Source organism: Lissotriton vulgaris, unplaced genomic scaffold (assembly GCF_964263255.1).
Source record: "Lissotriton vulgaris unplaced genomic scaffold, aLisVul1.2 SCAFFOLD_694, whole genome shotgun sequence".
Taxonomy (NCBI): domain Eukaryota; kingdom Metazoa; phylum Chordata; class Amphibia; order Caudata; family Salamandridae; genus Lissotriton; species Lissotriton vulgaris.
In genome coordinates, this window is record NW_028245713.1 from 230242 (window position 1) to 257754 (window position 27513).

The following is a 27513-nucleotide window of genomic DNA, read 5'->3' on the forward strand; positions in this document are numbered from 1 at the left end:
TTTATCAAATCTCAGGCACCTATAGAAGGTGTAGCCCACCTGGAATATTTGAATATTTGAATATTCCCTCAATCACACTTCAGGCAGACACTCTGTAAAAACAGTTTAACTAAATTGACTCTAGTTTCATTCTCAGAGTGTCATGATAACCCTTTTCGCAACATACTTTAAAAGGTAGTATCCAGGCACTGGCTGTCCACACATAAAAATGTATATCGCTCTTCTCTGTGAACAAAAGGAAGGGGAGATTGTAAGGTTTCCTCACACTTTCTCGCTACTTTCTTACCGGAATGTGGGATTTTCTCCTATTTATCCACCAAAAGAGTTTCTCACTAATCATGCTTAACTTTTTTCTTTATTACAGGTTATTCTTGCCACTTTAAGTTTAATATCCAGTTTGACAGCCAAAGGATTTTATGATGTGAACGGAAGAGCTGTGATGGAATATGTGCTTAAAAAAAATAGCCTCCTCATCGAAGAGCAGGTAAGTGGCAGATGTACATATTTGGGTAGGCGAATGTGTTAGGGAACAGCAACAGTAGTCAGCACACAAGACATAAATGGACCTTTTGGTCCCCTTGTGCCCCAATGTAGTTACTTTGCCATATAATGTACATCGGCTGTGTCATATATTTGCGCCTGCTGGTGGAATATAGACCTCATGTCCCTCTATTTAGTTGCCATAGGCTCACCTTGACATTCTATGTTCTTCATTTTAGCCTGTTGTTCCCTACTTCCACTCCAGTGCATCTTTCTCCCTCCGTCACTTTTATGGTTGTCCCTTATCCACTTGTCTGCTTACATTTGCACCTGAGATTCAGCAGCTGTCCATGAGTGCCAACACTGTACATGCCGTTTCTTAATGTCTTCATATTCTAGGGTGCCCATGATGTGAACCAAACCACTCAAGTAAATTTACTTATAGCTTTTACTTTAAGAGTCAATCTTCCAGTACACCCTAGCTACGGTTTTTCCATTAATGTGAAAAGTTTAACATAGTGTACCTATACTATTGTGGGTCCGAGTTAGTGATGTCAAATGCAAGTGGAGTCGTTGTTCTGAAATTTCAGTTATTGGAGCTGGTTTGATTTGTACTGTGGCACTTCTGACAATTTTATAACTTTTATCCTGCTCTTATGTTGTGCAAAATCGTCCAGTATCAGAAAGTGGTCTGATAATATCCTTTAGTTATTCTCTTACTCCTTCATTGCACTCCTCTTCCACAGGTCCCATGTATGATTTTGTATTGGGCACTTCTTCTGCTTTTTCTCTTTTCTTGGACCGTCTCAAGTCCTTTGGGCACTTACACTTTGATCCTATCTCTAGTAGCTGGAGAAAACAGCTGTCATCTGACTAGGGGCCAGGAATGGGTGTTTGATCAGTGCCCTTCACTGGTGCTTGTGGGGCTGCAGGTGATATGTGGCAGCATGGCAATGGCAGGTGGCATGGTGTTTGAAAACTGCAGAATACTTGGCTTTGTCAGTGTCTCTGGGAGAGTAGGCCACAGTGGCTTATGGTCTCACCAAACCCTTCACAACAGCAAAGGTGTCATGGCCTTCTTGATCAATGTGCACCAGGTAGGACTTCCTCAAGCTTGGCCATGCACCCATGTTACAGAGTAGTTGTACCAAGATGCACAACTCAAGTCCATGCTCAGTAATATGTGTGGAGATTGGACATCACTGATAACATCTGGTATCCATCTCCTTGGGGAAAAGCCATAATCCAGAGTGTCTGCAGTCCATGCTTAGTCTTACTCTTGGGTTCACATTAAGCACAACTAATGGATGAGCCAAACACTGCCCATAGATTTTATTTTTAACACAGGCCAGAGGCATCATTCCAAGAACAATTCAGATGCCTGTCCTTATGTTGCATCGCATTGTAACAATGGTGCTTGAATACCTAGATCCGATCTTAGTAACTTGGTGCACATGTTGACTGGCATGAGTGCAAAGAAATAAGATGCTCAGACACTCTGAGAATGGGACTCTCTCCATTCACTTCTCAACAGCAGTGCTCACATGCAGTACATAGGCCAACCTCACAAACCAGCCTATGAGAGGCAACTGGCCCTTAGACTTCACAGGGGCTAACTGGGAAATTTCTTGGGTGATTAGACCAGGCACATGGGCATTCAGCGAATGCACTGATAAGCTGTGTTGTTCACTGATAGTACATTATCTAGTGGGCTCCTTTCTGTTACATTCCCCACTTTATTTTTTCTAAATGCCTAACAGGGCAAATCCCCAAATCCTGCACAAAGTAGCACAAACATACTTCAATCAGTATTTTATATCAACACTGCCTCCTAAAAATGTAGTTCCCGGTATGTTTTTGTCTTAATGAGTGTAAGAAGTCCCATAATGTAGCACACACTTCCCCATCAAGTGGTGAGGGGAGGGTGCATGGGGCGTCACAATCTGTGTAGTGAGCACAAGAGACTACCTTGTGGTGCCAGAGGTGCAATGTCTCAGATGTAGTGTCCCATGTATCAGAACCTTACATATTATAAGTGAGTCCACCGGTATTTTGAGAGTAAACAAATGCTCTACCCTACTCCACCACACGACTGTATACTTTTTTACTCTGCAGAGCGGAACATGAGAGCATAACCTTATTTATACATTTTTATGTACATGTTTGGGGCTAGTTGTTTTGATTTCACATTTGAATTTAAGCCAAGAGGTTCTCTTTGTGCTTACAACCTTGATTTGAAAATTGTGATATTTTAACTCTCAAATCTCTTGTACCTCCATGAGGGGAGAAAACACCGTGAAAATGATGTGAAAATATATGTTACTTTACTTCTCTTGCTTTTCCACATTTTCACAGGGCAAAAGTCATGTGGATCATGAATCTGAGGTTGAAGAAGAGACCATTCGCATCCAAATCTCTCAGCTCCTCAATAAAATTGCATTACGCCATAGAAATACTGATGAGGTAAGTGAGAAGAATGTGAAATAAGGTGGGTCAATGAACTAGAAGACTCCTCAATTCCCAGGTTATCTTCATTATCCTCTAACTCACATACAAGCATGTTTTAGCAAAGCTCCCTCTGCTGCAGGGTTGTATGTGGGAAAGCTCTGTTGTAACATTGTCTGAACCGTTTTTTAACTTTTAAAACCATTTTGAGTGTTATCTCATTCTGCTATTGTCGCGCTACTCACCTGCACACCGGAACTTCCTCTTGGCTGGTCCTCCCCTTCATTTACCGTATGCTCTCATGCGGATTGGAGGGGAGGAGCCAGGGGTCGTGGGAGGCATAAAATCGCACGCTGGAGCGGACGCGAGCAGCGGGCGTGCCGCTGGCACGCCGAAGGCGCACCTAAGGCAAGCCCGTCCCTTAAAACCTGAGATGGGAATTATACTCAAGAGAGAAGGACTCATCATCTCACAGGGGGAAGAGACACTTATCTCCACCCCTGCACACAACCCGGGTCACTACAATCCTGGCGGCAGTGATACTTTGAAACTCCCGAATATGCGCTCACTACAGAAACATGCCATTGAGATTCTCACGCTTCTACAAGATGATGCCCCTGACATTCTAGCCCTGACTGAAACACGGCTTGATGAAGACTCCGTTCCTACCATAGCGGCAGCTCTACCCGAGGGCTATGACGCCATCTGGCATAACAGGCCAGCAGGGAAAAGAGGAGGTGGGGTGGCACTTCTGTATAAAAATCACATGACCATTATGAAGGTGTCAGGAGAAAATCTGGAAGGAGCTGATATTCTAACAATTAAGGTTTGCCAGTACTCAAATGTATAGTAATCATGGTCGTATATCACCCACCTAAATGCCCCCCACGTTTCGGAGACCTCCTGACTGAATGTGTTTCTAACCTCTGCTCACGCTTCCAACAATTCCTGGTGGTAGGAGACTTCAACTACCACTGGGACCAACAACCCAGAGGGGAACAGGCCCGACAGCTAGAGGAGACACTCACCAATCTTGGGCTTACACAGCTAGTAATGACCCCCACACATGAACTAGGGCATGGGTACTCACAAACTTTCTCTCGGGGGCCACATTTACAGTGTGGTTTGTGTCCGAGGGCCGCACCGTGGGGGCGGGGTCAGTGGGGGAGGGGGTGGGGCTAGAGCAACAAAATAAAACTGTGACCAAGAGGTTGAACACAGGTCCCTGCAGCGGAAGCCTTCGTCCACTGAGCCACCAGACCCGGCATACACACATCTCTCTCTCCCTCTCTCGCCCTCTCTCTCCCTCTCTCTCCCTCTCTCAACCTCTCTCAACCTCTCTCACTCTCTCTCTCCCTCTCTGTCTCTCCCTTCTTCTCTCCCTGCATCTCTCCCTATTTATCCCCCTGTCTCACTCGGACTGTCTCATTCCCTCTCACTCCCTCTCTCTCCCTCTCTCTCTCCCTGACTCCCTCTGTCTCACTCACTCTGAGTGTCTCTCTCTCTCTCTCTCTCTCTCTCTCCCTCTCTCTGTTTCCCTCTGTCTCCCTCTCTCTGTCTCCCTCTCTCCCCTTCCCTCTCCCTCTCTATTTACCTCTCTCTCGTTCCCTCTCCCTATCTCCCTCACTCTGTCACCCTCCTCACTCTGTCGCCCACCTCCCTCCCTCTGTCTGTCACCCTCCTCCCCCCCCTTTGTCTGTCACCCTCCCTCCTCCCTCCATCTGTCTGTCACCCTCCTCCCTCTGTCTGTCACGCTTCTCCCTCCCTCCTCCCTCCTTCTGTCTGTCACCCTCCCTTCTTCCTCCCTTTGTCTGTCACCCTCCTCCCTCCCTTTGTCTGTCACCCTCCCTCCTCCCTCCCTCTGTCTGTCACCCTCCTCCCTCTGTGTGTCATGCTTCTCCCTCCCTCCTCCCTCCCTCTGTCTGTCACCCTCCCTCCTTCCTCCCTCCCTCTGTCACCCTCCTCCCTCTGTCGCCCTTCTCGCTCTCTCCTCCCTCCCTCCTCCCTCCCCCTCCCTCCCTCTGTCACCCTCCTCCCCTTCTCCTTCGCTTCCTCCCTCCTCCCTCTGTCAGTCACCCTCCTCCCTCCCTCTGTCACCCTCTGTCTCCCTCCTCCCTCCCTCCTCCCTCCCTCGGTCTGTCACCCTCTGTCTCCCCTCCTCCCTCTCTCGGTCTGTCACCCTGTGTCTCCCTCCCTCTCCCTTTCTCTGTCTCCCTCTCTTTGTCTCCCTTCCTCTCCCTTTCTCTGTCTCCCTCCCTCTCTCTCTCTTTGTCTCCCTTTCTCTGTCTCCCTCCCTCTCCCTCTCTTTGCCTCCCGCTGTCTGTCTCCTGCCCTCTTTCTCCCTCTCCCTCTTTGTCTCCCTCTTTCTGTCTCCCTCTGTCTGTCTCCCTCTCTTTGTCCCCCTCCTCCCTCTGTCCCCCTCCTCCCTCTGTCTCCCTCCTCCCTCCTCCCTATGTCCCCCACCTCCCTCTGTCTCCCTCCTCACTCTGTCTCCCTCCTCCCTCTGCCTCCCTCCTCCCTCTGTCTGTCTCCCTCTCTCTGTTCCATCTGTCTGTCTCCCTCCCTCTGTCTCCTTCTGTCACCTACTCCCTCCCTCTATTTGTGTCCCTCTGTATGTCTCCCTCCCTCTGTCTGTCTCCCTCCCTCTGTCTGTCTCCCTCCCTCTGTCTGTCTCCCACCCTCTGTCTGTCTCCCACCCTCCGTCTGTCTCCCTCCCTCTGTCTGTCCCTCCCTCTGTCTGTCTCCCTCCCTCTGTCTGTCTCCGTCTGCCTCCCTCCCTCTGTCTCCCTCTCTCTCCCTTTCTCTGTCTCCCTCTCTCTGTCTCCCTTTCCCTCCCTACCTCATTTTCCCTCTCCCTCCCTTTCCCTCCCTCCCTCGCTCTCCCTCTGTCTGCCTCCCTTTCCCTCCCTCCCTCGCTCTCCCTCCCTCTCCCTCCCTTTCCCTCCCTCCCTTTCCCTCCCTCCCTCGCTCTCCCTCCCTCCCTCGCTCTTCCTCTGTCTGCCTCCCTTTCCCTCCCTCGCTCTCCCTCCCTTTCCCTCCCTCCCTCGCCCTCCCTTTCCCTCACTCCCTCACTCTCCCTCCCTCTCCTTTTCACTCCCTCCCTCGCTCTCCCTCTGTCTCCCTCCCTTTCCCTTCCCTCCCTCTGTCTCCCTCCCTCTACCTACCTCTGTCACCCTCTTCATCTGCCTGTGTGTGCCTGGGCTGAGACAGCTCCTGGGCACACACACACACGCAGCCGCACCCGAGCATTTCGCGGGTCTTTAAAAGACCATCTGTATGTTAATGAGGCTTTTGTATTTCACCTCTTAGCACCCCTGCAGCTCCACTCTCACTATGACTGGAATGCCCGGGCCCCCACAGAGCAGCAGAGTCTGTCAGAGTCCTGCGCAGTGTTTACTGACACTGTTTAATAAATTTTTTTTAAACCCAGGTAAGATGTCTCAAGGTCCGCGGGCCGCCAGGGAAGGTAGGGAAAGTACCCTAGTTCAAAGTACCCATGAACTAGGGCATACCCTAGTCCCGGTTTGGTCTACCCTCCCTTTGGTGACCAATGGGGATATCACCACATGTGCGTGGCCTGACCATCACCGTATCAATCTTCTTCTCCCCCTTGCTAGGCGCAATGTACGCCCATCCCCAGACTGGATACTTTTTCGTAGCTGGTCAAAAATCGAGGTTCCTAACCTAGAAAGCAGCCATCTCCAGCCAGCTACTATCTGCCATCAATAAATTAGCTCCAGTCTAGAAAATAAAAAATTAGTAACAAGGGTAAGGGTACACAGTGGTTCACGGAAGAGCTCAGGGCTCTGAAACGTATGCTCCGCCACCACGAACGGCATTGGCGTAAAGCCTATGAGCCACAGGCTCTCGTAGAGTATAGGGCAAAAGTCTCCACCTACAAAGAGGCGCTCCTCAGAAGGAAAGCTGAATACTATGAAAATAGGATACTGGTAGCAACCAACAAACAAAAAGAAACATGTAAAATCCTTAAAGAACTAAGTCAAAAACAGTCCCTGGTGGCACCATCCACCCAGGAACAGTGCAATCAATTCTTATAATACTTCTCCGATAAAATACAAGACATCCTGGTTGAGATCGACAATTCCCCATTTAAGCAATCCCTCAATGAAGAGGAGGTACTCTAGGGGAAAAAGGGTAGAGTTGATCTCTTCCTTCCAAACTCTCGACATTGAGACCCACCGATGCATTCCAACAAAAATAAAATCCGGCTCACCCACTGATCCCTGCCCTCCGAGGATCTTTAAATTAGCTATTCCAGAAATTGAGGGAGACATCCTCGCCCTGTTGAACCTCTCTCTGGAGACTGGGAAGGTTCACAGATACTTTAAGGAAGCCAGAATAACCCCCTTGCTCAAGAAGACAGGCGCTGACACTTCCAATTTGAAAAATTACAGACCCATGTCCTAACTCCCATTTCTGGCCAAAATCACAGAACTCTATCTAGGCTAATGGAGGACCACCACCTCCTGGGAGACAGGCAGACTGTCCTCCGAGCGCACCATGGCACAGAATTGGTGATGCTATCAGTACTCGATGATATCAGGATTACAGGTGACAAGAAGAAGCCATTTGTCCTCGTCCTCCTAGACCTGTCGGCAGCGTTCAACACGGTCAACCATGCCTTACTCCTGGAAAGATAAAGAAATATTGGGATTGGTGGCCTATCCTCCATTGGATTACTTCATTCCCGACCAACCGCACCCAAAGAATTCAGAGGGGTGACTGGGTCTCAGAGAGGGGACCTATTCCCTGTGGAGTCCCACAAGGGTTGTCTCACTCCCCCTTCCTGTTTAACATATACCTTAGACCTCTGATAAATGCCCTCGCTTTAATGGGCTGCCAAGTATTCAACCATGCAGGCGACACGCAAATCATTCTTCAAATTGAAAACACCCCACAGGCCCACTCCCGGGTAAAAGATGTACTGCGTTTTGCAGTTAACCGGATGACGGCCAATTCACTCAAAGATTAATCCGGACAAAACAGAGGTCCTGGCTGTGACCAATGATTGCAACCCTTGGAACAACCTCTACTGGCCTCATGAGCTGGGCGACACTCCAGCCCCAGCCTTGGTGGTAAAAAGTCTGGGAATAAAAGTAGATGCCAAACTTTCATTGGCCAATCAAGTTCCCACAGTGTTTGGAACTTGTGTGGGCGTACTCAGGCTATTCAGGAAACTGTCCACCATCCTTTCCTTCTCAACCATGAGGACAGTGGTTGCCGCCCTTTTCCTGGCCCGCCTGGACTATGTTAACTCGCTCTACATCGGACTATCAGACTCACTGGTGGGCAAACTCCAGAAAGTGATGAACGATGCCGCTAGGCTAATCTTCAAGCTACTTAGGCGCACGCGGGCATCACCCCTACTGCAACAACTCCACTGGCTGCCAAAAAGGAAAGGGCCAAATTTAAGGGCCTCTGTATCACACAAAAAGCCCTTTATGGTCAGGCACCCATCTACATCAAGGAACTCCTTGTGAAATAAGCCCCAGGCCGCTTACTAAGGTCCTCCACTGAGGGCCTGCTAAAATTCCCACGATCCAATTACTCCACCACAGGGGGCCGAGCCTTCTCTGTCCTCATACCTACACTTTGGACCAGGCTGCCTGGCCAGCTTTGTGCAGAAAGTCACCTTCTCCCGATCTGGAAAAAACTTAAGACCCTTCTATTCACAGAAGTTTGGGCCTAACTGTATACTACTCCCCTTGGAACTGACGCTGATCTTCTTGAAGCGCTTAGAGACCTGTTGGTATTAGGCGCTCTACAAATCAAAATTAAAAATAACAATAACAATATGCACATAGTGGTCTGAACCATGAATGCATGGTAAAAATGCATACCTTTTCTACGCAAGTCGTTACCAAGATTTGCCTTTGGAAAAGCACTGGACTTTGGATTAGTATTTTCTATTTCAACTCCTTTCTGTGCAACTGTAGGGAAAGAGTTGGACTTAAAGTCCAACATTAGTCCAACAACTCTTTCCTTTAGGCAAGTGGTTGTAATGGCTTGCTTGATAAAGGAATGAATTGTAAAGACACATTAGGGCAAGTACAGCAATTACGAGTCTTGCAGGGCGATGTGTTGGGATCCTAAATACCTTTAAAAATCTTGTCTTTCTGCCAGAAGCAGCCAGAAAGACAGTGGTTCAGTCTTTAATCGTGTTGAGACTGTGTTAGTGCAATGTTCTGTATCTTGGCGTATCACAGGCTACAGAAGACTACAGCCGGTGCAGAATATGGAAGCTCGGCTGCTATTTCATCTGCCTAGACACTCAACATCAGCCCTAGCTCTAGCAATGCTGCACTGGCTTCCGTTAAGGCATGGGGTATCTTTCAAAGCCATGTGCTATTGTCACAAGATTCTCAATAATAAAGGCCCGAAATATCTTCACCCTCTGATCACACCTTATCTTCCTAAAAGAAATCTGAGATAAGCTGATGCTTCTCTTGCATCTACCCCCAACATCAAAAGTGCTCAAATTGGGGGCCATTCCTTTAACTACTTGGCAGGCAAGATGTAGAATTCAATACCATTTTAGCTTAGGCAAGAAAAATCTGAAACATCTTTTCGCAAGAATTTAAAACATGGGGTTTTAGGGTGCTCATATTTGTACTCTGTATAATAGGTCTGATCCGCAGTGCTGCGACATGTTATGTGCTTTATAAATCACATTATTTTTATTAGTGTTTTGGACCATGTTGTTAAGGCACAGCGTGGTTCGAGGCGAGATGTAAAGTCTGTTTCTTCTGCTGCAGGGATGGAGGTCTGCTGTCCCATGCAGTCCTCATTCCCAGCATATTCGGCATTTGTAGAAAATTGTCAAATCCTACCTCATTCTTTTTAATGAGGCTGGAGGTTTTGCAACTTATTCTAAATAGCCAGTTTGAAACAAGACTGAATGGTACATCAGTCATATTGCAAAACATAGCTACTCAGTCTGCATCTACTATTTGCTACTTGCCCGATGATACATCAAGCACCAATATTTCATATCTGCAAGGTCGTTCATTCCCAGCCATAGCTTTGCGTACTCTGGCACATTTATAAAGATAGCTCTGTTTTGTGATTGTTATGAGGATAACAGCAGATAATGAGATAATTTGCAAAGTTCAACTCTCTTGCAGGGTTTTTGGAGAATAAATGTTGCATTCATTCTCTGCAAATAATTGGTTTATTCTGCTCGATTATAGTTTCACAGATTATAGCATTGAACAGGGGGGTGCTACATCAGTGTAATACTAGCAATCTGTCTTGGACACCATTAGCAAGGAAAGGTATCAGGAAGGGGATAATTCAAATGTAGCCTCATCTCCAGAAGACCCACCAAAAACCCTCCCACCGGCAATGACTGTTTATCTGTGGAATAAAGCCTTATTCAATGCTAATGATACTAATAACACATTCGCTGCTCTTTCTTGCAGGGATTTTGGACAGAGATTTTGAACTACATGCTGGAAGAGGAGTGCACTTCATCTGTGCCAGCCCTGTGCCAGATGCTACTTGTTGTAGATAAGAAAGCAAGCATCAACTTTAAAGAATGTGGTGAGTCTTAAGCATCCTACTCATTTACACAGTGGGATCTACCAATGAAGGTGGTTATTGCTTCCTCCTCCACTCCCCAGATCCCCTCTTACTTAGTCATGATCAGGCATGAATTGAAGAACCAGTCCATTAGCTCAGGAGTTGATTTTCTATGGAATGTGGGTGTCAATCTTTCAAATAACATTTATTGCTCTCCTTTTAGAGATATATGTATCTGTGCTGTTGTTGCTACTCTCTGTGGGCTTTATTTACAAGGAATTAACTCATTGAAGTGCCTCAAGCCATTTGGCTGTGCCGTGCTGTGTTAATTCCGAAGCACCAGGATAAGTCATATCTATAATGATATGACGAATCGCTTTGCTCTCCCAGCGCTGGTGCACAATTACATGCCATACGCCGATGAAGGCACCCTTGCATCATGGTGCAAGGGTGGCTGCATCACAGGGATGATTGTTTTTGTGCAGTAAGGCATACCTTTTTTTTGTGCAACACCCATGGCACGCCCCTTTCTCACAAAGTGTTGCATGTTAGGGGTCCATATTTACAAGGGCACGAAAAGCAAAGCAGGCTGGCTTTACCTGTCCTTGTAAATATGGGGCAGCAGGTTACACTGCTAGTGTCACAAAAAGTGATGCACTGGTGGCACAAGAGGCTTGTAAATAAGTCCCATATACATTTTTTGTAGTTTGCCAGACATAAAGTTACTGTCCTGTTAGTTTCAGCTCTTAGACTGGTTAATGCTCTCACCCCCTAAATTCAATGTACTAACTGTCCCAGGTTCCCACACTCTATCAGGCTACTCAGGGTTCTAATGCTCCTCTTCAAACCTTGGAGTATTCTTGCTCTCCATGAGGTTACTTCTGTCCTGTATGCTGATCATACCCTGCTTGGTATGGTACCTATTTATGTGTTGTTACTTTTGCCGGCTGCAACAGGGATGTATTGTATTTCTCCATGGAGTTACTTTTAGTTATGATATTTGTCTCTGTAATGTTTCTGGTTCAACATTTTGGACTTCAGATTCTGACAAAAATGCTAGTTATTGGCCCTCACTTGTACATAGGGATGCATGCTCAATAATGGTAAGTGAAAATAATTATTTTGACTGACTCCAAGGTTACGAAGGAGATTCGCATCTGGTGGTGAATACCTGTAATTGCTATATTTCCAGGGTTCCATTTAGCTCTCCCCACTCAAATTTCCAATGGATGTGTTCACAAAGTGGAAGTGACCTGGGCAGATGATATCACAGTCTATTTATTCGTCACTCATGTTAGGGGTCCTGAGCAGAATAGAACAGGCAATTATGTGCTCATAATTGCCTGCCCACCAGGTCATTAACCTTATTAGAAAATAGATTTGCAAGAACATGTTCTGGAGTCCTCTTTTCTTCTGAGGTATCCATTGTCAGAAAATGGCTCCCATTTTCCCATGGTCCTTCAGGATATAAATCACATCCACGGCTCCTGAGGCATCCTCTATTATTCCACTGAAGTCTTCTGTTCCTCAATGAAAGCTGTAGCAGGAACCTGTGCATGGCAGCCTAGGTAGCTCCTCCTACAGCTTTCATTCCTTGACAGCAACCGGTAGGCGAGGGAGGAAGAGAATTGCAGCACAGGACGTCAAGTTACTGTACACCCCAGGAAGCACCCTAAGTGGTAGGGTTGCTTTTGCCAGTATCTGCAGGAATCTCAAAGCCTCCACATGACCGCTAGAAGCTCATGGAAATACCACCCATCACCCCATCATCTTCTTTACGGGTACTATTGGGTGTCGTAAGTGTGGGTGTCAGCCATATGTCTTCCTAGTGTTGCTCAGTAATTTATGGACTGAGTATGACATGTCTTCTTTCTTTTGTACCTAAACAGCTAAAGAAATTCCAATTTTCAGCCTCTTCATCAGATTGCTAGTGAGTATCATGTTCCATCCCCACCATATCCGCCCCCCCACCCCATATTCCACCAGATCCCTCTTCCCAAGTTCTTTGCTGGCATTTCTATGCAACCTACCCATGGAGATCTTGAATTCAACTCAGCTTTTATCCTTTTGAATTTGATGGTTTTACTTCCAGTTAATTGGTTATCAGTACGACATGCTACTTACATTGTACAGAAACAGCCACAATGTGGTTGGTACTAAGTACTGTGTAGGAAACAAGGTAGCATTTCCAGAAGCTTTAAAGGCCAGAGAATAGGAACTCATGAAAGAATCACTTTCTGAATTCTTTGTTGTGGGTTTTCAGGTCATTTCTTCATATCCTCGCTGGGATGTCGAAAGGGGAACTTCAGTCTTGGCTCTTCTCAAGCTCCTGATTCCTCCGAATTACTCATTTCTGGCGAAACTCTTCAGAATGAAGATCCCCCCGCTGATAACATATTTAGAAGGTGAGACCCCAAAGCATGAACCAGTTTTCACACAATTTAAACAAGTATTAATGGCATTTCAAACAAGCATTGACCAATGACAAAGCTATTAAGTCTGTTGTTGGCTGCTAGCTTTTAGGCTTTTTCCATTCTTGTTTTATTGTGGGAGGAGATGCCAGGTACATACCAAGATAAAATAAATTGTCTGAAGCAAAAAATATTGATTTGGTTTCAAAAAGCTCACATTCTTATAGTTGTCCCTGGAACTAAATGAAAATAATTTGTGTGTGGATGTGCTCCTTCTGAAAAAGCAGAATGCAATTGTTCACAGTGAAGATAGCCAACGGCACAATTGGCCCATGATGTATGCGGTGGAGGGCAGAAGAGAATGTAAATGATATGACACAATAGACCAGCAGATGAGGAAGTCTGGCTGAAGGCTTGTATAAGTTAGCAAAAAAAAGAAATTGTCACAGTCTTTACTTGTGGATGGCCGATGCCATACTCCAAACCGAACGGGGCATTAACAGAAACAGAGTCAGCTAGCTTATTGCAAGTTCTGTGCTCTTTCAGCATATAACAGAAAGGCAGTTAACACCATTGGTTTGCCGAAATAATCTGTTTATTTCTAAGTTTTTGCCACTAAGGGCTTCATCTGTCAGAGGCAGCCTTGATCACATAAGTACGCGGTATCTCGATTCAGTGTTTTAAAGTACATATGTGCTCAAAAATTCCATAAACATAGAAAAAATATTTCTTCAGTATATCCAAGGTCACCATTATTTTATAGCACTTTCCATTTTGGCAACATTTCTTTTATTTCACTTGTAAACTATTGTAATAACTCAGTAGCACCAACTCTTCGAATGACTAAACTTGAAACCAAGACCCCTTGTGGCCTCAATACAGAAGAGGTTTTGCAACACACATTTCTAAACACCAAAAGCTCTCTCTGCTTTTTTATTATAACCAGGTACTAGTCAGGGTACATGGTAGGTTAGAACAATCTACTTGGGCATAATGTTGTTTGTGTGATGAGTAAGGCTGAACAGTGTATTTCGTTAAAACTCTGGGACATATATAAGTTGCAGTTAAAAGTAATGTTTTAAATGTTGCATAATGGAATCCTACTATGTGAGAAGTTCACATGGTGGAACATTCAGAAAAGTTGGTGATGTTATGTTGTCAATAAATTGATTGATACATATTTCTGTAAGGTTAGACACCCTTGTTTTATGAAAAACACAATTTATATTTCAGGCTGTGTACCAGGTATCATGCAGAAGTGTGTTATTGTGTTTTTAAGGTAGATTTAATTGCAAATTATAATGTCACTTATGTGAATTTCTCACGTAGTTCCTACAAATCTATAAAGGAACTGAACGTTTTAGACAACATAAACTAAGGGATTGGCATCCAGACTGATTCCAGACACCCCCAAAGGATATGTGAGTCTGTAGACCAGCTAGCTAACAGTGCCACTATAAGTCCCACAACCTTACCAAGGAGAGAATAGTTTCTGGCAACTATCGAACATGAGAACCCTGACCCCTCAGGGATCGTGGAAACAGTACAATACTTTTTGCTTGGTCACTCATGCTCAATTTATCTCAGAGAGATACACAGAATAAATGGTGGGGGCGTTCTTAATAAGTATTTATTGAACCAGGGTCATTCTCGCATAAAATAAATGTGCTGCACCAACCACGAGATAGAAAACAGATATAGACGATTACAAGCACCAATAGAGTAAATAAAAGGTAGACTTCTACCATGGTGCTAAAGTAGTGAATATATGCAGGCATATAAATACATGATGGTAATAGTGCGTACTCCTATGATGCAAACACCAACCAGATGTACCTAAGTGTACCTAGCATGTATGTAGGTGTATAGCCAAGAACCTCCTAGGAAAGAGCCAATCCCATTACCTGATGTGAGAAAGCAAAGGACCCCGTATTGGTCTTGAGTGGACAACCCGCGAGTAATGTCAGATGACTGCTTGCTGGGGTGTCTGCGTGCAGGGTCTTCAGTGTCTCGTGTCAGTATGTCAGCATGGAAGCTTTTTCTCCTCTGGCTTGCCCAGCGAAGATGTGGTACTTATATACCGGAAAGGTACTCTCAGGGGTTCTACCTAGATGTGTCATGGTACTGGGGGCATGTCAGCCAAAGATGACAATAGTGGTGACCCTTATGGAGAGTTAATATGCAGAAGATGGCAATCCTGCTGTGATACTGAGAAACCTCATGCATAATAAATGAAGTTAGTTTTGGGAGAAAAACACATGACATTTATTCTTCATCGAACTAGGTAAAAGGTCAGCGCCAGAACTGTTATGTAGAGCAAGGTAGGACAAATATAGGTAAAAGGTTATGCAACTACCTAGGCCTATATTAGGGTACATTGGGCTTCATAGTAAATTAGGAAGTGTTATGAAATATTTTGGTCTTGGATATAACAAAGGAGTATTTTTCTATGTGTATATAATTTTAGAGAACGTATGCACTTTTTTACTCTGAACCACAACGGCGATCCCCTTTGTGATCACAGCTACATCTGTCAGCTGAAATGCTTATTAGCAGAAGCTCTGTAATAATCAGATTTTCTGCAAACAAGTGGTTTGTCGACCTTTCTGTTATATACGAAAGGAAACCAGAATATATAAACCTAAAATTACAACCAGATATAAGGAGCTAAGAGTGACATCAAGGGCACATAAACAACTAATGACCTTGAATTCAATTCCCAGGACAGGCTGAGCCAGCAAACACATTTGGCACACTTTGAATTGTGTGACTCTACTTCTGCTAGTGCTCGGAATGTAAGCCCATGTCCTTTGAAATGTTGCTTGCTATTTACTTTTGCTTACATATGTTTCTTTTGTTCCAACTTCTATTTCAGCTTCAACAGAAAAAACCTTTGACTTGGCACACTGGAAATGCACGGTTGTTTCAGTAAGGAAGAATTGCTAATGAATGTCACACATGACGCTTGTCTCTTTGTCTTCCATAACTACTCGTTCAGAGTGAATATATGCAGATATTAAATTCACCCCATCATTGTGCTGTTCAGCTATGAGGTTGCAATATTTGTTATGTTATGTTATGTTATATTGATTTATTATGCGCACAGATACCCCAGCCAAGGGGCGTCCCGGCGCAGAGACAAGGTAGAACATAACACAACAGGAAACTAAAAACATGAAAGCAGCTAAAACAGGAAAGTTTTTAAAGTTCTCCGGAAAGTCAAGAGGTCCTCCATCAGACGAATTTCAACAGGAAGGGAGTTCCATGCTGACGCGGCCTTTACACTAAACGAGCGGCCACCCATGCGACTAAGCCTAAATTTGGGGACCACCGCAAGGGCCAAACCCTGGGAACGGAGGGTGCGGGTGGCAACATAAAAGGAAAGACAGCTGGATAGGATTTCCGGGCCAATACCTCTCAGAATCTTAAAAGCGAGACACAAGACCTTAAAAAGGATGCGCTTCCTGACAGGGAGCCAATGTAGGGTACGAAGGACAGTTGCCACCGAGCTGAATCTGGGCAGGCCGACAATCGCCCTTGCCGCAGCATTCTGAACCCGCTGCAGACGGGTTAGCTCGGCCTGGTTAGCCCCAGCCAGAAGAGAGCTGGCATAATCCAGGCGAGAGATGATAGTTGCCTGGATCACCAGCTGCCTGGTCGGGGCGTCAAAGAACTTGAGAACAGGTCTCAAGCCCCTTAGGAGACCGAAACAACAGGCCGCAGTTTTTTTAGTATGCCCTACAAAGGAGAGGCCCGCATCCAGCCAGACCCCCAGGTTTTTCATCTCAGATACCGGGGTCGGAGTGGGTCCCAGCTCAGAGGGCCACCATTGGTCACCCCACAGCTCCACTCCCTTACCGACAACCATCACCTCCGTTTTTGTGGCATTTACCTGAAGGCAGTTGCCTGTCAACCAGCTAGCCACCGCCTTCAGTCCAGACTGAAACCTGGGGGCCTCAGTCTCGGCATCCCCGCTGAGAGTAACCGCCAGCTGTGTGTCGTCGGCATATGAGACCAAAGTTAGGCCCCACTGCCTAGCGACATCAGCCAGCGGTCTCACGTAAAGATTGAACAACGTGGGACTCAGCGAGGACCCTTGCGGAACCCCCATGGCCAGCGGTTGGAAATTGGACTTGAAGGGAGGGATGGCAACACAGAAGGAGCGGTTATCTAGAAAGGAGTGGAACCATTGCAACACCTGACCGCCAATGCCGGTCTCCTCAAGCCGATGCAGGAGGATGCTGTGGTCTACCGTGTCAAAGGCGGCGCTAAGGTCTAACAATATAAGCGCCGCCGTTTGACCAGCATCCAACCTTGGATTTCACCATAGTCTCACCATAGTCCTATAATTTCTATGGATTATGATCATTTGATGACCTTGATTATGATTTTGCACAGAGGAGGAGACGCTGTACTCGGTACATAACATTTCCCTAATATGCAATATTTACCAGAAGCATTAAAAACGTCATTGGCCTAAGATGACCCTCAGAAAATTGGAAATGACATGCTCACTGCATCTACTCATGCATGTATCAAAGTTTATCCCCATGTTTTACCCAGGTAAATTACAGGCTCTACATCGATCATGGCATGACTCATAAATCTGATTGTTGTTGAACAGGGCTACAAATGTAGCCCCTTACTGGTAATCGTGTCCTCTGACTCTTTATATCCCCAGGATAGTCACACTAGCACAACATTCTTCTTTCCCTTGATTGTCACACTATCACTCTTCCCACTCTGCTCACTGATTTCCACATTATCAGTATGTTCATATTCTGAAATCGGATTGGCACATGATCCGTGCTCACTATCTTCATCTCAATTGTCACTCTGTCACTGTTGTATTTTTTTGCCAGGTCATCACACGCCACTGTGCTTCTATTGTGCTCCTGAGATGCAATTTTCTTTTCCTTGTTGTGGTAAATAAAGTATTACCCTGTCATAATTTCTATAATTAAACAAAAGGTCTTGTCTAAAATGAGAGGCAGAGTCTGTGGTGTCCGATTCAAAAGGGCTTTATTTCAATAACTCGAGTTAGGGGAGAATCGGTTCCATCACCACGAAGGTTCAGGAAGGGTCTTCTAAACTTTATTCACAGAGTACAATATTTATACATTCAAATTCGCATATAGGGAGGAGCGCTCCAAGCTGAGCAAGAGAAAAAGAGATAAGAGCATGTGGGTGTGCATATGGGCGTACATGTGGGCGTTCACTTGATGAGTCATAGGTGAGTCATAGGTGGGTGGATGCATGGAAGGGGGTTGCATGGCCAGCTTAAACTTTGCCCTACTTGTGTGCACAACTTGATCATGACGTGCAATTGACGTGTAACTGGGGGGAAGCTGACTTTCGGTCTGGTAGGGAGGCCTTCAGGGTCAGGGCGACCAGCACGTCTGGTATTATCTGATATCTTATGTCCGGGGATGTATTATCTGAAGCAAAGGTCGCTCATCACCAAGAGCCGGTGTGGGCATCTATTTCTTCGTTCATTGCGAGGGGGCCTTGGGCTTTCTATGGACGCGGGCTCTGCAAATCACTTAAATGGAGACAGAAAGGCTAGGCCCTATCTCTGCAGACGGGTTCTGTTTACCTTCTTCACCAGGCAGGAATGTGATTCTGTAGAGCAAGCAGATAACTGTTATGCACAATACTGTCTTGGCACCCCGGGCTGGGCCCCTCTCGGCTTAGCCAAAAGTATGCGAGGTCAGGGACACGTAGCTGCAGCCCTCAGAGTGTCTGGAGGCATGAAAACCTGAATTCGGGGACTGGCTCTGGCTGAGCCATGAAATGGAGAAATGGGTTTTTCTCGATATATTAAAAGTGCACAATGCAAACACATGGGCCACCTGGGCCTCGGTGCAGAATTAACGTTTCTTTTATGGAAGACTTGGTGACTGGCATCCTAATGTGGGACGCAAATGCAGAGGCATCATTATTGCAGGCCATAGAGGGAAAATGCATGGGTGACATGCACGTACACTAAACGTTGGGGTACACGCAGGGGACATACTGGCCATGTAAAATTTCTTTTTCCTCATTGTGTTCAGTCTTTATCCTTGTTAACACTAAATGTACATTCTGCCACCATACTGGTAACCCAAAAGTCTATGTGTTTGCATTCTGCTTCTAAGTATGTGATATTCTTGCATACTCTCCATGTTTTTCTTTCTGGATGGCTGCACTGTTGCTATTTTCACAATAATTTGTGTGCAGCATGGTTTTGTTGCATGTGTTTCTGTGCAAATCAAGGCCTCCTGTTTCTTCTGAGCACTGATTTCACACTGCACTATTTAAGCATTGCTGTATGTGTTTTCTGGTTCATATAATTTTGTCATTAAAGAGGTTGTTAGCTGAAGTTTGTTTACCCTTATCTCCTCAAAGTCACTTCAGACGTCAGCCTTGGATACTGCATTTAAGTTTATATTACCCCATTAAAGTCTCTCACTGTTTTTCTTGCAGTTCCTGGGAACTATCCTGAAGAAAGCCCCATACAGAGAATGGCATGTCGCTTTTATGGAAGAACTCACACGACAGATTGACAGTTTTGCCCATCATGTGAATGAGGAGGTTAGTGCTCTCAAGGGTCAGCACTGAACCATTGGGGAAGTCAATTTAACACAAAGTCAGAGAAGGATAGAACTGTGTATTCCAATTGAACTGTGATTAGTAAAGTTAATTTTTATAATATGGGTACACAGCATTGGACTTAGTAAGCTGAGAAAATCAGGTATAGTTTACCCACTTCCCGGAAAGACTGACCTACTATGAATCAGATGGAGATGAATTCCCTGAGGTAATCCTGTCTACCTGAATCGTTTGGAGCCACCACATGTCAGGGCTATACTCATTTCCCTAATGGAACTCCTCAAGGCAATAGGTATTCTTCATGTTAGAGCCAATTCCCATTCAGGGGATATGAGGCCCTATTCATGCAAAAAGCAGTGGAGGTATTGTTCCTATCAAAAAGCAAAGAAGAAAGGACGGCGGGTAAAGTAGGAGGAATCCTAAGGATTATGTCTTGGTGCCCTCACACATCAGTGAGGATGTCATGCTTCATAGTGGGCTTGCTTCTCATAAGTCCGGCGCTGTAATGCCCTACCGGCCCCACAAAGGGTCATTTCAGCTGAGATGTTTTTATTTTTGCTGTCCGATGAGAAGTGCTTGTGTCAGGGCAATTTTAATGTGTGGGGTGGAGTAAATGTGCACAGTGAAGTGAAGGGAGACTAAAACTAAGAGATACCGGACTGGACTTTGATGTGATAGTTCCCTTGGAAGGACTAAAAAAATATAATTTGGTTGGGGCTAATACAGGGGCATGATGTACCCAAGTAGACTAAATCTGTGAGTGTGGTCAGATAGACATGTTTCGCGCCCAATGGCCTAAAAAGGTTCGACAATGCTTAGTCAGGAACAAAAATATGGGGGATAATCCTACCCCACACCTAAGACTTGATATGCTGTTTAGGTATGCCTTAAGAAGAAAATACCTGGTTCATAATGTTTAGAATTGATCATCCAACCTAGAAAATAAATGAGAAAATAAAGAAAACACTCAGTAAACAAATGTTTTGTATGTTTGGTTCAATGAGTCACCAGAATCGCTTTTCCAACTCACTGTATCCTAGTGTCTCTAAAGGTAGACATGCTGATGCTATTTTTGGTGCTGATCAGTCGCCACAACGTGAAAGAAGTGAAAAACACACAAGTACATACAATATTACAGAACAGGCAAGCAAACATATGTGGAACAGACAAAGTAAACCAATCTGTGTTGGTGTTACTCAGTGTATCATAAGTGATTGATTGTCCTCCGTTGTGAGTGAAGGGTCTTACCCTTTGGATCAATTAATTATGCCCCATAGGTCAAAAGCAGAGTATAGTGCTCAGCTGCTAACTGTGGAAAGAGCTATGATTGTCAGAAAAAAGAAACAATACATCAAGGGGACCCAAATGACGTAGTGTTAAAAGAAAAAGAAAATCAGAGAGTTTTCAAGAGAAGCATTCATACTCACATGGTTTCAGCATGGAGAGCACAAGAGACCTACCCTCCTCTGCTCGCCTGGCTCGAGACTGAGCAGAAAAGAAGACTTTTCATTGAAGGTACGAGTAAGTGGAGCAATGTCCTCAGGTGTGGTGTGTGCAGCAGCGGGAAGGAGTGATGACCTAGTGGACAATGAGGAGAGAAGAGGAGAGGAGGCGAGGGACGAGCTTGAGCTGAAAGGAGTGAGCCCCTCACGTGCTGGTGTAACAGAGGTATGATCCCTCAGTGGAATCCATCTCTGAGTGTGCAATGGTTAAATGCTGGGCATCCCAAAGTCAACCATGGTTTTTGTAAGGTGGCTTCTAAGTAGTAAAATAAGACAGTTGAATGTTTTCTTAATCGAGGGTGATGGTAAGACAAAAGTATGGTAAACCTAAGTGCTCTCGCATATACAGTGATGGAGAGCAAATCAGGTGCCCATAACTCCTAGCCATCCCTCATGGTGGAATCTAGGCATATTGACATCTGTCTTCATGTTGGAAATCTGGGCCACCACATGTAATAAGTAACACCGGGCGGCCAAGTGGTCTATTCCTAATGGATTAGGATGCTTGGAGAGCACTATTGGGAAATGTTGAATGAGGAGAAGAGGGAAGAGAAGAGGTATGCTGGAGGAAATGGGAGAAGGCCCTCATGTCCTTGTGTAGCAAAAGCATCATCCCTCAGTGGTGGCCATCTTGGAGTGTGTAGCGGTCAAATGCGGGCCAGCCCAAAGTTGTTGATTGTATTAGTAAGGCGGCATCTAAAACAGTACACTAAGACAGTTAAATGTTATGTTATTGAAGGGTATCACCTCATTGGTATCAACAGAATTATTTGTTGTTGCTGAAGAAGAGACCCATTCCAAGTCGCAAAATGCTTATCATAAACACTGCTTAGTGTGGTGTCTGGGACTCCATAGCAGGGCATTCCATATGTGACATGGTGTCAATGGTGATATGGTATATCAGATCCCATGTATGAAGAGAATGTCAATCCAGCCATGGTAAGAGAGTATCTGATTTAACAAGGGACTGAATGACACCTTGCCCTAGAGGATTTAATTGTTCAGACCTTTGCTCTTGTTGGAGAGGCAGAAAATCCACCCTTGCACCCTTCTGAAAAGGTTTAAAGGACTACATGAAATAGTAGCTTCCAATATTATCTTGCGGTAAGCACCATTTTTTAATTGCAGTTACTGTGACTTTCCTGTTTCTAAGTGAATCGTGAACACAACCTGACCTCTTTGGAATGTTTAGTGAGTGGCCATACCCCGTAGGACCCACAGATATAGTGCCCTGTGACAGTTGGTAAGGCCCACAAGGTGTTCTGCATGTGGGACTGTTGAATGTGTGGTCTGGTGTGTACCTGGAGGCCCTTCAGGTTCTGGGTACACTTGTGGAATCTCAAGGGGTCCAGTGTGTCATCACTCCTTCCCACGGTCGCATGCACCCTACCCGAGAACAATCACTACAATTACCTGCATCTTAAAAGATGGGTCTTCTCCCCTGCTCGTCTCGATCCAGATGAACAGAGGATGGTAGGTCTCTTGCTCTCATCTGCATAGAAACTACATGAATATGGTTGCAGCTCTTGACAACTCTCTGTTTTTCTTTTTTTTCACCCTAAGGCAATGTGGGTCCCCTTGATTTGCTGTTTCTTTATGTTGACTCATTGTTCTTTCCTCAGTTAGCAGCTGAGTGCTACCCTCTGCTTTTGACCTATGGGGCATTAATCGAAAGACCCTTCACTCACACCTGAGGACAACTTGTGATACACTGTGTAACATCAACACAGATTGGTTTTATGTTGTCTGGTACATGTATGTTCACTTGCCTGTTCTGTTATATTGCATATACTAGTGTGTTTTTCACTTCTTTCACATTGTGGCGACTGATCAGCACAACAATAACTTGCACACATCTACCTTTGGAGACACTATGATACAGTGTGCTGGAAAAGCGATTCTGGAGAAACATTGGCCCATACATGCAAAACATTTGTTTACTGTGTATTTTCTTTTAGGGGAATGCTTACACTTTATATCACATCTTAGGTGTGGGGTAGGGTTACCCCTCCTTTTTTAGGTCCTGAAGAAGTGCTACGGATCCTTTTTGGGCCATCAGGCATGAAACATGTTGACCTGACCACATTCACAGATTTAGGCTACTTGGATACATGACTTCCCTGTAGTCGCCTGTACCAAATTATGTTTTTTTTAATCCTGTCAAGGGAACAATCAGTTTAAAGTCTAATCGAGTATCTCTTAGACAGGTTTAGTCTCGCTTGATTTTACTATACACATTCACTCCTCTCCACACATGCCCTCACACTGGCACTTTCATCAGATGGCAAAAAAAAAAAGATCTCCGCTAGAGCGGCCCTTCGTGGGGCCCCTAGGGCATTGCAGCACCAGCCCTATGATGAACACCCATGATGATGATACATTACGGATTTGTAAAGGCACCAAGAAAAAATCCTTAGGATTCCCCCTTCTTTGTCCGCCTTTCTTTCTTCTTTGCTTTCTGAAAGGAACAGTACCTCCACTGGTTTTTGCATTAGCACTTTCGGAGCCTAGGTACTGGACCTTCATTGGTTCCCATTACCCATCTTTCCCTTGTTTTGAGTCATATTCAGGGCCATATACAAATCTCTACAATGTCCAGTAATTATATATATATATATATATATATATATATATATATATATATATATATATATATATATATATATATATATATATATATATATATAACATAACAAACATTTCACTAAACTCATTAAGTGCTATTTCAGAGTAGGAGACAAAGATGTGTGGAGAGTGAATTAAAGATGAATGCTCCGATATAAGTAAGACTTTCATAGAGTGGGCAGGAGGTGCTGTTTATTTTTAACTCAGAATGTCTTTAATTTACTCCCTTTTAGGGTTTTATTTTCCAGTGCCTAGGAAAGTGCATGGCCAGCTGTGATGATACTGCACTGATCTTACCCTTCTTTCGAAGCATGTTTGAGTCTACTAGGTTTATTTCTACACCTCACCATGCAGTAAGTATCAAGTGCATTTCTTACAATTATCATAGATCTATTTCCCTAGGGTATTTCACTGTGTAAGACCAGAACAAAAACAAGTTGGGAAGGATGTCATATGGGGCTGCGGAGCATCTGGATGTGCATTGTCCAGGTTTGTAACTTCATTAACAGAGCTGGATGGTAAATTATTGATGACAGGTGAAACCTTCTTTACTCAGCACTTCCGCTCACCCAAAAGTGTGATTTTGTACTCCATGCATAGCCAAATTATATTAGAGTGGAAACGCTCCACAGAGTAGATGAGGACTAAGTTAGCAGAAACTAAATGTAGATTTCCTTTATTCAGGTGACTAATAATGCATTTCATCAGGGATAGTTAGGGGCCTCTTTAGGTGATCTCTCTTGATAGAAGCCGCGAAATACATAAAGCTATGTGAAGGCTTGGAAATGACTCTCTCAGAGAGGCCTTCAAAATAGACAACATAGTAGTCTGTTTCTACTTGTTGTTAGAGGTGGGATTTTTCAAGGAATGAAGGACAGAACAGAATCTGGTGCAATCCCTGCACAGTAGACATGAGGAAGAAAGGATAAGCACCCCTTCCAAAGAAATCACACTCCTTTGTCGCAAAGAAGGCTTGTGTACTGAACTGTCCTTGCATTTCTTTTATGTGAAACACCAGAGAGAACCAAGTGACAGAAAACAAATAGTGACTGAACTCTCATCTTATTGTCCAAAGGAGCTTCTTTAGTAGCATGGTAAATGCCCTCCAGTATAGCTATATAAGGGTATCCTTAAATCATGCTTCTGGCCACTGAATATATTTAGTTTACTAGTTGACAATCATTCACCAATGCCAGCTGTACGCACTGAATGTGAAATCAAGAAGTAGCTTTAGCATTTCTTTCTCCTATGAAATCTCTTGTACTAAGTGTCTGTGTTTGATTAATGTCTAGTGTCTCCCTGAGTATTGTGAGTTGTCTTTCACTATTTGCAGGGCATAGTAATTGGTTTCCAAACATGTGCCAAGGTTCATCCTTTTGCATGCCGGCAGGTACTTGAAGCATACAAGAGTTGTCTTTTTGGAACTGAACTGGTAAGAATCAAGCATCTCTTTCTGTCTTATATTTCAAAACTTTCCTCAGCAGCAGCGTTCACATTTACGAAATGTATTTTACAATTAGATAAAAGTTTACGGGAAAGAAAAGCTAAAATATGTCTAAAGACGTAGGCGGTCTACAATTCCGAAAGCAAAAATGTATCAAATAAATGGCCAGTGCAGCCTCCGTACCTCATGTATATATATATATATCATTTGTTGCAGAAAATTTAGACATTTGTTTAGAAAATTTATTTTGAAGAGGCTTATGATACCCAATGCAACAATCTCTTAAATTGTCCATTAAAACAAGTCATTCAACCTTTTCTTTCTCCTTTGATTTACTCATGACTTCAGAAGTGATAGAGCACAGATGGAAAGGCCACCCTCCAAGACAACTTACATTTAGGAATGTGGGTGTTCAATACAAGACTGGGTCTAAGGCCAGACCGTGGACTCAAGGGGGGTTCGGTACTCAAGATCAAACAACAGGCCTGGGTAAAGGCTGGGCTCTGCACCCAAAGAAAACAGTTACATTGAGAAACGGCACGGGCTGAGTCCATATTCCATAGCACACAGCTTTCTGTGTTCTAAACTCCTGCTGAAATGGTGTCTGGCCCGGGCCAGGAGGCAACTGGCACCAGCACTGGTGTGTTGTGTTACAGGACTACCTCTCATGTCTTTCAGCAAGGTTGATGGGCCTGCATGAGGACAACGTGAACAACCCCCCTGACACATGGATAAGGCAGTGTGATTGCATTGTAGGGGCAGAGAACAGCACATATCCCTCTATGCCTAGGACAAGACCAGGGAAGATCATTGTATTTAGGGGCTGGGTGAACATGAGGCCAGGGTGGATTTAGGCAGCTGGGTAAGGCAATATTCACTGGAACATTGGTTTTGCAGGGCATGTTCTTCGTGGCCTTCCTGCCACCTTTGGGGTTGGGGAAGAAGATGTGTGTGTGTGTGTGTGTGTTTGTGTCTGTGTGTGAGGGTGTGTTTGAATAAGAGTTAGGGTAAGGGTGATGGTACGCATTAAAGTTAGAGGTAGGGTTAAGGTAAGTCTAAAGGATAGAGATTGACTTCAGGTTGCGTATATTGTGCCAGTTAGGGAACAGTTCTTGTTTAATGTTAGTCTTAGGGATAACTTTAGGGCTAGAGATGAAGTATGGGCATGATACAGGGTTAGGGTAAAGAATATTGTTAAGGATACTTTGCTGGAATGAACTAGGTTCAGGTCTATGAAAAGTGGTGGGTATATTATCCTGCTAGTGTTAGGGGGTTTGGGTTTGGGTTATAGTACATCACAGTAATGGGCAAATGATAGTGATAGCGTTATGGTTAGGCATAGGATTTTTGATTTGTGTACCTTACAACAAGAAACAGATCCTATAAAATAATTTTCAGATACTTATACAGCAATAACATTTGAAATATCAGTTTCTCACTTTTCTTTTTGTATTTGTTTTCCTCAATATTTCATTTCTAAATTTTAACCTAAATACCACTGGCAGGGGACAAGTGTCTTTTGAGCAGACGGATGCTTGAGGTAGTGCTGCCCAAAAGTTTGTTGAGTCCATAATTCAACTTTGAGTGAATAATTTTTGTTGCCTGTGCCACCCTAATTGTCTGCACAGAGAAAGAATTGTATTTAAACTTTTTCATAACGAACAGCCATCACACATCCCTCACTTATTTCACAGTACATTGTATACCAGAATAAGTGGAAGCTGCACTCCAATTAATGTGCCAATAGCAATGACAAAACATTTGTCTGTAAAGGCATGAATCCCATGAGCTGGCAGCCTTTAAATGAAATAAAAACAAGCTTGTTAGACATGACATCATTGGCATGAGTCTCCCTTCCATTTTTGATGTATTGCCTCCTCTGTTTTGATATGTTTTTGCTGGTTATATGTTTTGGGCACTGTGCCACTGCTAATCAGTGCCACAGTGCAAGTGCTCCCTATGTTAAATTGATATACTAATTAGTGATTCCATGATTGGGTTATTTGATTTACTTGTCAGACCCTAGTACAGTGCAGCATGTGTGCCCAGGACTTATAAGTGAAATGCTGCTGGTGGGCTTGCAGCACTGGTTGTGCCAACCACAGAAGCAGCTTGTAAAGTATGTGTCAGGCATGCCATTGCAAGGCCTGTGTGCAGTCTATGACTGCCATGTCGACTTGGCCAGTGCACCCACTTGCCAGTCTCTAAACCTTACCTTTGATTCATGTTAGACAACCCTATGGTAGGCCCAAGGGCAGGGTGCATTGTAAGTATAAGGTAGGACATGCCCTGATGTGTGTAGCATGTCCTAATAGTGAATTACAGCCATTTTCGCTTTTCACTTTTGAAGGCTACCTGTTCTCCATAGGCCAGAATAGGCAGTTAGATTATTACATTCTTATAATCCTAACTGACTCAGGGAACACTGTAGAAATTCAAATTTAGTATGCCTGAACTCAGAATAATAAAATAC

The 27513-nt window shown here is 44.5% G+C and overlaps 1 protein-coding gene across 1 annotated transcript in view; it reads left to right on the forward strand.

Moving 5' to 3' along the window:
* Positions 1-27513, forward strand: part of LOC147666303 (maestro heat-like repeat-containing protein family member 1) — a 73285-nt gene that overhangs the window by 23751 nt on the left and 22021 nt on the right. The window contains exons 7-15 of the mRNA XM_086949146.1: positions 365-484; positions 2836-2943; positions 10368-10488; positions 12357-12397; positions 12731-12872; positions 15754-15806; positions 19344-19451; positions 23830-23949; positions 24930-25028. Coding sequence (XP_086805272.1) covers positions 365-484; positions 2836-2943; positions 10368-10488; positions 12357-12397; positions 12731-12872; positions 15754-15806; positions 19344-19451; positions 23830-23949; positions 24930-25028 — 912 coding nt within the window. The remainder of the gene's footprint in view (positions 1-364; positions 485-2835; positions 2944-10367; positions 10489-12356; positions 12398-12730; positions 12873-15753; positions 15807-19343; positions 19452-23829; positions 23950-24929; positions 25029-27513) is intronic.